At 34.9% G+C, this 11,674-nt stretch overlaps 2 protein-coding genes across 4 annotated transcripts in view; both read right to left on the bottom strand.

Annotated features, from left to right (window-relative positions):
• siah1 (siah E3 ubiquitin protein ligase 1) overlaps positions 1–4,425 on the bottom strand; it is an 84,103-nt gene extending 79,678 nt beyond the window's left edge. Inside the window, exon 1 of the mRNA XM_062036117.1 lies at positions 4,391–4,425. The gene's annotated coding sequence lies outside the window, so the exon portion shown is untranslated. The remainder of the gene's footprint in view (positions 1–4,390) is intronic.
• A 2,432-nt stretch (positions 4,426–6,857) lies between these two features.
• n4bp1 (nedd4 binding protein 1) overlaps positions 6,858–11,674 on the bottom strand; it is an 80,700-nt gene continuing 75,883 nt past the window's right edge. Inside the window, exon 11 of one of the 3 annotated variants that reach the window (XM_062036200.1) lies at positions 6,858–9,636. In XM_062036200.1, the coding sequence (XP_061892184.1) occupies positions 9,288–9,636 (349 nt within the window). In that variant the 3' untranslated portion in view covers positions 6,858–9,287. The remainder of the gene's footprint in view (positions 9,637–11,674) is intronic. The other 2 variants (XM_062036201.1, XM_062036199.1) reach the window with 2 other exon arrangements.

Below are 11,674 nucleotides of genomic sequence, written 5' to 3'. Positions count from 1 at the left end.
CAAAACAGCTACCCTTACTGTGTACTGTCACCGCCTGTCACATCACACCCTGACTTATTTTGAGTTTTTTTGCTGTTTTCCTGTGTGTAGTGTTTCCTATTTTGTTGTTTATTGTCATGTCATTTACGGATGTACTTTGTGGACGCCGTCTGCTGCTCGACACGCTGTAAGTCTTTGCTGTCGTCCAGCATTGTGTTTTTGTTTACTTTGCAGCCAGTTCTAGACAGCACAGACACTCAACAACGGCACATTATTTGCGGATTATAATTACTGGTTTGCAAAAAATATTTTTAACACAATTAGGTGAAATTACATCATCTCCCACGGCACACCAGACAATATATCATGGTACACTAGTATGCCACGGCACAGTGGTTGAAAAACACTGCACTAGATTGCAGTATAAAGATTTGTATTTACAACATTAATAATATATACATACTATGCAATCATAAAAACGCTTGTTGTGAAAAATGAGTTGGAATTTCACAAGAAAAACGTAGAATTTTGGCAGTATTATAATACAAGTCGTAATTTTACTCAACGCAAGAAAAACTGAACATTTGTGCAATATTATGATAAAAGTTGCAATTTTACTAAATAACAGTTGCAATTTTACAAGAAAAGTTTAGAATTTTGGCCAATTTTATGAAAAGAGTCATAATTTTACTCTACAAAAGTCACAATATTATAAGAGAAAACTTAAAAATGTTGGCACTATTATAATAATCATCGGAATTTCGCTTGGCAAAATTATGATAAAAGTCACAATTTTACTCAAAAAATGTCACTATTTTACAAGAAAACAAAAAAATTTGGCAGTATTGTGATAAAAGTCAGAATTGTATATGACAAATGTCACCATTTTGCATTAAAAAGTAATAATTTTACATAAAAAAGTAATGATTTTATGAGAAAAATTGCAATGTTACAGAATCAGAAAGAATATGAGAAATGATTCCCAATTTTATAAGAAAAAAATCGACACATTGTGAGAAAAAAAACTCCAACGGCACACCAGACTTACATACCGGTACAATGCAAACATAAAAACGCTTGTGAAAAATGAGTTGGAATTTCACAAGAAAAACTTAGAATTTTGCGCAGTATTATAATAAAAGTTGTAATTTTACTCAACGCAAGTCAAAATTTTACAAGAAAAACTGAACATTTGTGCAATATTATGATAAAAGTTGCAATTTTACTCAATAACAGTGGCAATTTTACAAGAAAATTTTAGAATTTGGGCAATTTTATGAAAAGAGTCGTAATTTTACTCTACAAAAGTCACAATTTTATAAGAAAACTTAAAAATGTTGGCACTATTATAGTAATCATCCGAATTTTGCTTGGCAAAATTATGACAAAAGTCACAATTTTACTCAAAAAAAGTCACTATTTTACAAGAACAACAACAAAATTTGGCAGTATTGTGATAAAAGTCAGAATTTTATATGACAAATGTCACCATTTTGCATTAAAAAGTAATAATTTTACATAAAAAAGTAATGATTTCACGAGGAAAAATTGCAATGTTACAGAATCAGAAAGAATATGAGAAATGATTCCCAATTTTATAAGAAAAAAATCGACACATTGTGAGAAAAAAACTCCAACGGCACACCAGACTTACATACCGGTACTATGCAAACATAAAACCGCTTGTGAAAAATGAGTTGGAATTTCACAAGAAAAACTTAGAATTTTGGCAGTATTATAATAAAAGCTGTAATTTTACTCAACGCAAGTCAAAATTTTACAAGAAAATCTGAACATTTGTGCAATATTATGATAAAAGTTGGAATTTTACTCAATAACAGTCGCACTTTTACAAGAAAAGTTTAGAATTTTGGCAATTTTATGAAAAAGTCGTAATTTTACTCTACAAAAGTCACAATTTTATAAGAAAACTTAAAAATGTTGGCACTATTATAGTAATCATCCGAATTTTGCTTGGCAAAATTATGACAAAAGTCACAATTTTACTCAAAAAAAGTCACTATTTTACAAGAACAACAACAAAATTTGGCAGTATTGTGATAAAAGTCAGAATTTTATATGACAAATGTCACCATTTTGCATTAAAAAGTAATAATTTTACATAAAAAAGTAATGATTTCACGAGAAAAATTGCAATGTTACAGAATCAGAAAGAATATGAGAAATGATTCCCAATTTTATAAGAAAAAAATCGACACATTGTGAGAAAAAAACTCCAACGGCACACCAGACTTACATACCGGTACTATGCAAACATAAAACCGCTTGTGAAAAATGAGTTGGAATTTCACAAGAAAAACTTAGAATTTTGGCAGTATTATAATAAAAGTTGTAATTTTACTCAACGCAAGTCAAAATTTTACAAGAAAAACTGAACATTTGTGCAATATTATGATAAAAGTTGGAATTTTACTCAATAACAGTCGCACTTTTACAAGAAAAGTTTAGAATTTGGGCAATTTTATGAAAAAGTCGTAATTTTACTCTACAAAAGTCACAATTTTATAAGAAAACTTAAAAATGTTGGCACTATTATAGTAATCATCCGAATTTTGCTTGGCAAAATTATGACAAAAGTCACAATTTTACTCAAAAAAAGTCACTATTTTACAAGAACAACAACAAAATTTGGCAGTATTGTGATAAAAGTCAGAATTTTATATGACAAATGTCACCATTTTGCATTAAAAAGTAATAATTTTACATAAAAAAGTAATGATTTCACGAGAAAAATTGCAATGTTACAGAATCAGAAAAAATATGAGAAATGATTCCCAATTTTATAAGAAAAAAATCGACACATTGTGAGAAAAAAACTCCAACGGCACACCAGACATACATACCGGTACTATGCAAACATAAAACCGCTTGTGAAAAATGAGTTGGAATTTCACAAGAAAAACTTAGAATTTTGGCAGTATTATAATAAAAGTTGTAATTTTACTCAACGCAAGTCAAAATTTTACAAGAAAAACTGAACATTTGTGCAATATTATGATAAAAGTTGGAATTTTACTCAATAACAGTCGCACTTTTACAAGAAAAGTTTAGAATTTGGGCAATTTTATGAAAAAGTCGTAATTTTACTCTACAAAAGTCACAATTTTATAAGAAAACTTAAAAATGTTGGCACTATTATAGTAATCATCCGAATTTTGCATGGCAAAAATTATGACAAAAGTCACTATTTTAATCAAAAAATGTCACTATTTTACAAGAACAACACCAAAATTTGGCAGTATTGTGATAAAAGTCAGAATTTTATATGACAAATGTCACCATTTTGCATTAAAAAGTAATAATTTTACGAGAAAAATTGCAATATTACAGAATCAGAAAGAATATGAGAAATGATTCCCAATTTTATAAGAAAAAAATCGACACATTGTGAGAAAAAAACTCCAACGGCACACCAGACTTACATACCGGTACAATGCAAACATAAAACCGCTTGTGAAAAATGAGTTGGAATTTCACAAGAAAAACTTAGAATTTTGGCAGTATTATAATAAAAGTTGTAATTTTACTCAACGCAAGTCAAAATTTTACAAGAAAATCTGAACATTTGTGCAATATTATGATAAAAGTTGGAATTTTACTCAAAACAGTCGCACTTTTACAAGAAAAGTTTAGAATTTGGGCAATTTTATGAAAAGAGTCGTAATTTTACTCTACAAAAGTCACAATTTTATAAGAAAACTTAAAAATGTTGGCACTATTATAGTAATCATCGGAATTTTGCTTGGCAAAATTATGACAAAAGTCACAATTTTACTCAAAAAATGTCACTATTTTACAAGAACAACAACAAAATTTGGCAGTATTGTGATAAAAGTCAGAATTGTATATGACAAATGTCACCATTTTGCATTAAAAAGTAATAATTTTACGAGAAAAATTGCAATATTACAGAATCAGAAAGAATATGAGAAATTATTCCCAATTTTATAAGAAAAAAATCGACACATTGTGAGAAAAAAACTCCAACGGCACACCAGACTGTATCTCACGGTACACTAATATGCCGCGGCACAGTGGTTGAAAAACACTGCCATAGTGAATACTATTATTATACCATTTTGTAATGCATTTTATTTGTCGATTTTTTTTTTTTACTAAAATGTAAAAAAAAAAAAAAAATTGTGTGTATATTACAGTAAATGGAAAAACAGTACTGATGTTTTTATAGTTAAAAAAATAAAAAAAATAAATTAAAAAAAAAAAATAAAAAAAGGCGGCTCAGTTGTCACTAGTTAGCGAGATAGCTTACATCAAAGCTACATGCTACAAAGAGAGAAAATGGGACGGTGAATCCAAGCTCCGAAAAACTACAATGACGTGGATGGATAAAAACATTCATACATAGGGAGAACATTCGAACAATACTCACAGTAAACACTTGGGAGGGCTCAACAAGTCAAGACTATCTTCTTGATGCCAACAGACTACTTCCTGACTACGGCAAGACATCTAGGACAAACTTAGATGAGTACATACAGAATCAGAAATACTTTATTAATCCCCCCGAGGGGAAATGAAGATTTTTCAGCACAATCCCATTCAAGAGCAGACAAACATTACAGGGAGACAGAACAGGATTGCTGACAAGTCTGCCAACTTCTGGCACCCCTTACAAAAAAGGTGAGAAACAGGTAAACGCTGGGGAGGAGGGGGGTAGGGACTGAGGCCAAGTGGGGGGGGAAAAAACTCATAGCCATAGCACACATAAGCATGTGTGTAAGAGGGAAACATCAAGACATTAAAGACATTAAAAAGAGCAGAGCTGATGCAGCCATCTGCCACTCCAGCAGTGCCATTTTTACACACAAAAGTAAAAAAACAACAAAAAATGGTATCAACCAATAATATAAATTGCGCACACACGATTGGTGAAAAAAAGGTCCTTTTTAAAAAAATATATAAAACAAGATAAATAAATTCAAAACATTTTCTTGAATAAAAAAGAAAGTAAAACAATATAAAAACAGTTACATAGAAACTAGTAATTAATGAAAATGAGTAAAATGAACTGTTAAAGGTTAGTACTATTAGTGGAGCAGCAGCACGCACAATCATGTGTGCTTACGGACTGTATCCCTTGCAGATTGTATTGATATATAATGTAGGAACCAGAATATTAATAACAGAAAGAAACAACCCTTTTGTGTGAATGAGTGTAAATGGGGGAGGGAGGTTTTTTGGGTTGGTGCACTAATTGTAAGTGTATCTTGTGTTTTTTATGTTGATTTAATAAAACAAAAATAAAAATAAATAAATAAAAATAAATAACTGATACCGATAATAAAAAAAAAACGATACCGATAATTTCCGATATTACATTTTAAAGCATTTATCGGCCGATATTATCGGACATCTCTACATTAAAGACATTAAAAGAGCAGAGCTGGTGCAACCAGCCACAAAAGTAAGACAACAACAACAACAAAATAATAATCAAAACATATACAGGACTGTCTCAGAAAATTAGAATATTGTGATAAAAGTTTTTTTTCTGTAATGCAATTAAAAAAATGTCATACATTCTGGATTCATTACACATCAACTGAAATATTGCAAGCCTTTTATTATTTTGATATTACTGATTATGGCATACAGCTTGAGAAAACTCAAAAATCCCTATCTCGGAAAATTAGAATATTTCCTCAGACCAAGTTTAAAAAAAAAAAAGATTTATAACGGCAAAACAAAATCAAACATTTGAAAATGTCAATTAACACACTCAGTACTTGGTTGGGATTACTGCATCAATGCGGCGTGACATGGAGGCAATCAGCCTGTGGCATTGCTGAGTTGTTATGGATGCCCAGGATGCTTCAATAGCGGCCTTTAGCTCATTTGCATTATTGGGTCTGGTGTCTTTCAGCTTCTTCTTCACAATACCCCACAAATTCTCTATGGGGTTCAGGTCAGGGGAGTTGGCAGGCCAATCGAGGGCAGTAATGCCATGGTCAGTACACCAGTTACTGGTGGTTTTGGCACTGTGGGCAGGTGCCAGATCATGCTGGAAAATGAAATCATCTCCATAGAGCTTTTCAACACATGCTTCCATCTGTTGAAAAGCTCTATGGAGATTATTTCATTTTCCAACCAAGTACTGAGTGCATTAATTGACATTTTCAAATATTTGATTTTGTTTTCTGTTATATTTTTTTACTTGGTCTGAGGAAATATTCAAATTTTTTGAGATAGGATTTTTGAGTTTTCTTAAACTGTATGCCATAATCAGCAATATTAAAATGATTAAAGGCTTGCAATATTTCAGATTGTATGACATTTTTGTTTTTTTAAATTGCATTACAGGAAATAAAGGACTTTATCACAATATTCTAATTTTCTGAGACAGTCCTGTACACTCTGGTGGAGAGTATGGCCAGAGACAGGAGCAGACCCAACAAAGCAACCAGGAGAGCAGACTCCCCCCTCAGCCGCCCCACCAAATTCTCGGCCAGTGTCCAGTCCGCATGGGTGAGCAAGGATGCGTCCAAGGACACCGAGGTGTTCCGATACACGCTCATTCAGCCAAGATACTGTAAAGCTTGTCCGTCCCGGCGCTCAGCGCCAGCGCCGCATCTCCTCCAGTCTCTCCAAACCGACTCTGGTGGGGCAGAGACCCAGCAGCTGGTCTCCATGGCCATAAGGCTCCCGGGAGGCAGATCCAGAAGTTCACAAAAAAAGCACCGCATAAGTTGTTACACAGTCGCAAAGGGTTCCAAACCAAAAGGCAAAAAAAAACAACCCATGAAAACAAGAGGGAAACAGGAACACAAAAGGATGACACAAGAGCACAGAGCTCCTGCCACCAGCAGGGGGGGAAAAAATAAAATACAATTATATGATACTTGCAAATGAGACTCAGAAGTGCAAGAAAATGTGATAAAAAAATTAATTAAAATGAATCCAGTTTTTATATCAAATTAATGGTTCAAATGTGAAAGGATGCCTCATTAGCACTTTAGCTGGTAAACAAAGTAGGACTTGCATACAGGCATGAAAACAGAACGCACACCGCTGAGCCACATTTGAGGAAATTCCTTTTAATCCGGGTGACCCTTGATTGTCCTTAACAAAATGTAACAAATCAATGTGTACAACGCCCCTCACATTTGCAGTAGTCACTCAGTGGTAATATATTTCTTTATTGATCCTGAAAAGGAAACCCGATTATTTACATTCTCCTTTTGAGCGCGACTGTCAAGAAAGCACTCGAACCTATGCTTTGGCCGTCATTGCATCCTGAAAAAAGAATGCATAAATGCGGCATTTATTGTCCTTCACATAAATCCAAACCACAAGTCCAAAAAAAATGCAATTTACAAAAGAAACTGCAGTATAATATATATATATATATATATATACACCACCGTTCAAAAGTTTGGGGTCACCCAAACAATTTTGTGGAATAGCCTTCATTTCTAAGAACAAGAATAGACTGTCGAGTTTCAGATGAAAGTTCTCTTTTTCTGGCCATTTTGAGCGTTTAATTGACCCCCACAAATGTGATGCTCCAGAAACTCAATCTGCTCAAAGGTCAGTTTTGTAGCTTCTGTAACGAGCTAAACTGTTTTCAGATGTGTGAACATGATTGCACAAGGGTTTTCTAATCATCAATTAGCCTTCTGAGCCAATGAGCAAACACATTGTACCATTAGAACACTGGAGTGATAGCTTCTGGAAATGGGCCTCTATACACCTATGTAGATATTGCACCAAAAACCAGACATTTGCAGCTAGAATAGTCATTTACCACATTAGCAATGTATAGAGTGTATTTCTTTCAAGTTAAGACGAGTTTAAAGTTATCTTCATTGAAAAGTACAGTGCTTTTCCTTCAAAAATAAGGACATTTCAATGTGACCCCAAACTTTTGAACGGTAGTGTATATATATATGTATATATATCTATATAAAAACCATCCTTCAGCAATACTTACAACAAGACATCTTGCAAGGAAGCGTAGGCGTATTACAAAACCGATGCACATGACACATGCATGCAGGGGAGCTTCCGGTCTACATTCTGATGGCGGGTGAAAGGAAACAACTCAACTGTACATCTTTCTTTGCTACTACTCAATCCGCCATTTGTACAACGCAAATAAACCGGACTTGTAATGCTTGGCGGGTTTCAAACGGGTTGGAGTGACTCAAAATCACATTTTTAAACACAATGCAGCGCTCTTGTCTGCATGCCGTAAACAAATACAGAACAGGACTAAAGTTTGGACACACCTTCTCCTCATTCAATGCGTTTTCTTTATTTTCATGACTATTTACATTGTAGATTGTCACTGAAGGCATCAAAACTATGAATGAACACGTGGAGTTATGTACTTAACAAAAAAAAAGGTGAAATAACTGAAAACATGTTTTATATTCTAGTTTCTTCAAAATAGCCACCCTTTGCTCTGGTTACTTTTTCGCACACTCTTGGCATTCTCTCGATGGGCTTCAAGAGGTCGTCACCTGAAATGGTTTTCGCTTCACAGGTCGAGAGAATGCCAAGAGTGTGCAACCTATTTGAAGGAACCAGAATATAAAACATGCTTTCAGTTATTTCACCTTTTTTCGTTAAGTACATAACTCCACGTGTGTTCATTCATAGTTTTGATGCCTTCACTGACAAATCTACAATTTAAATAGTCATGAAAAAACCATGCATCGAATGAGAAGGTGTGTCCAAACTTTTGGCCGTAAACATGTATACAAGAGAAATATGCCGCAGCCCACCAAAATAACAACGCCGCTCCAACAATTAAGGCTGCAAACTCAACTGACGAATGGCTACTACAATATTAGTAGTCCTTTACATGAATCTTAAGGTGTCCTTGTAGTGTATAAAGAAGCATCACGTCAAAGTCCAAATATACATTTTGAAGGGATACAAATGTGCAATGTTGCTTTAAATTCAGCAACAGGTATACAAAAAAAGCGATTCCACAATTTCCCTGCACGTTTTTTTTTTTGATAAGACGCAAATATGGTATTTTTCTGCATTGACTGTACACTGTCTTTAACCACAAAAACGGAATATTCTACACGTGACTAAAGAATTTGGGTTGTCTTTGTTTGACATGAGTTAGGTAGCACTGGTGTGGTTTTTTTCCCCCCCCACTACATCCATCATTGGGTGTTGCTTGGACAAACTGAAAGGGAGCCAAAAAAAAACTGCTTTAAAAATATTTTTTGGAAGTGTTGACCCAAACAGAATTGACTAGTGAATTAATTACATCTGTACAACATGAAATGTAAGACTCTCCAGGATTTGAATCATCCCAGCAGCAGCCCCGACAGGGCGTTCAAGTCTCTCATGTACGGGTTCTCGCTGAGGATGCGGTCAATTTGTTGCTGCTGGTCGGGGAAGATGTCGCACAGTTGCCTTCTCAGCTCCGACGTCTCGCCCGCTGAGCGCTGCGGAGGCGGCGACGGGGAGGGCGAGGAGGAGGAGGAGGCGTTACGGCGCCCCGGGTGGGGCATCAGGGAGGATGGTGGCTGGGGCGCGACTGTCGGGGTCCACGGGGCGGAGTGGAGGGCCTGGACGTAGAGTGGCGGCTGCTGCTGCTGGGAGGACAGACGCAGGTCTGGCGGTCTCAGCGGGGGATGGGTGAAGGGGAATTGTCTAAAATGGAGAAGGCGGTTGTTGTGATTGATAATATTGACACTAAAACACTAAAACAGGGGTCACCAACCTTTTTGAAACCAAGAGCTACTTCTTGGGTACTGATTAATGCGAAGGGCTACCAGTTTGATGCACACGCAAATAAATTGCCAGAAATAGCCAATTTGCTCAATTTACCTTTAACTCTATGTTATTATTAATAATTAATGATATTTACACTTAATTGAACGGTTTAAAAGAGGAGAAAACACAAAAAAAAATGACAATTAAATTTTGAAACATAGTTTATCTTCAATTTCGACTCTTTAAAATTCAAAATTCAACCGAAAAAAAGAAGACAAAAACTTAAAAAAAGAATTTATGGAACATCATTAGTAATTTTTCCTGATTAAAATTAATTTTAGAATTCTGATGACATGTTTTAAATAGGTTAAAATCCAATCTACACTTTGTTACAATATATAACAAATTGGACCAAGCTATATTTCTAACAAAGACAGATCGTTATTTCTTCTAGATTTTCCAGAACAAATATTTTAAAATAAATTCAAAAGACTTTGAAATAAGATTGAAATTTGATTGTACAGATTTTCTAGATTGGCCAGAATTTTTTTTTGGAATTTTAATCATAATAAGTTTGAAGAAATATTTCACAAATATTCTTCGTCGAAAAAACAGAAGCTAAAATGAAAAATTAAATTAAAATGTATTTATTATTCTTTACAATAAAAAATAAATAAATACTTGAACATTGATTTAAATTGTCAGGAAAGAAAAGGAAGGAATTTAAAAGGTAAAAAGGTATATGTGTTTAAAAATCCTAAAATCATTTTTAAGGTTGTATTTTTTCTCTAAAATTGTCTTTCTGAAAGTTATAAGAAGCAAAGTAAAAAAAATTAATGAATTTATTTAAACAAGTGAAGACCAAGTCTTTAAAATATTTTCTTGGATTTTCAAATTCTATTTGAGTTTTGTCTCTCTTAGAATTAAAAATGTCGGGCAAAGCGAGACCAGCTTGCTAGTAAATAAATAAAATTTAAAAAATAGATGCAGCTCACTGGTAAGTGCTGCTATTTGAGCTATTTTTAGAACAGGCCGGCGGGCTACTCATCTAGTCTTTAAGGGCTACCTGGTGCCCGCGGGCACCGCGTTGGTGACCCCTGCACTAAAATATACTCATTTTCACCCCAAAGTCATGGCTTGGCTCACTTTGATTCACCGCTGTGGAAACGAGGGCACATTGAACGCAACAGTCGCCAAATAACAGTTTAAGTTCAAGAACAACATTTCTCAACCAGCTATTGCAAGGAATTTAGGGATTTCACCATCTACGGTTCGTAATACCATCAAAATGTTCAGACAATCTGGAGAAATCACTGCACGTAAGCGATGATACTACGGACATTCGATCCCTCAGGCGGTACTGCATCAAAAAAGCGACATTGGCGTGTAGGGGATATCACCACATGGGTCAGAAAACCACTGTCGGTAACTACAGTTCGTCACTACATCTGTAAGTGCAAGTTAAAACTCTACAATGCAAAAGCCATTTATCAACAACACCCAGAAACGCAGCGGTCTTCGCTGGGCCCGAGCTCATCCAAGATGGACTGATGCAAAGTGGAAAAGTGTTTTGTGGTCTGACGAGTCCACATATCAAATTGTTTTTGGAAACTGTGGACGTTGTGTCCTCCGGAACAAAGAGGAAAAGAAGCATCCGGATTGTTATAGGCGCAAAGTTCAACAGCCAGCATGTGTGATGGTATGGGGGTGTATTAGTGCCCAAGGCATGGGTAACTTTCACATCTGTGAAGGCACCATTAATGCTGAAAGGTACATACAGGTTTTGGAGCAACATATGTTGCCATCCAAGCAACGTTATCATGGACGCCCCTGCTTATTTCAGTAAGACCATGCCAAGCCACATGTTACAACAGCGTGGCTTCATAGTAAAAGAGTGCGGATACTAGACTGGCCTGCCTGTAGTCCAGACCTGTCTCCCATTGAAAATGTGTGGCGCAATATAAAGCTTAAAATA

This window comes from Entelurus aequoreus, linkage group LG24 (genome assembly GCF_033978785.1).
Source record: "Entelurus aequoreus isolate RoL-2023_Sb linkage group LG24, RoL_Eaeq_v1.1, whole genome shotgun sequence".
Classification (NCBI taxonomy): Eukaryota; Metazoa; Chordata; class Actinopteri; order Syngnathiformes; family Syngnathidae; genus Entelurus; species Entelurus aequoreus.
The sequence above is the reverse complement of the archived record's forward strand: the minus strand, read 5'-3'. Positions and strand labels throughout refer to the sequence as shown.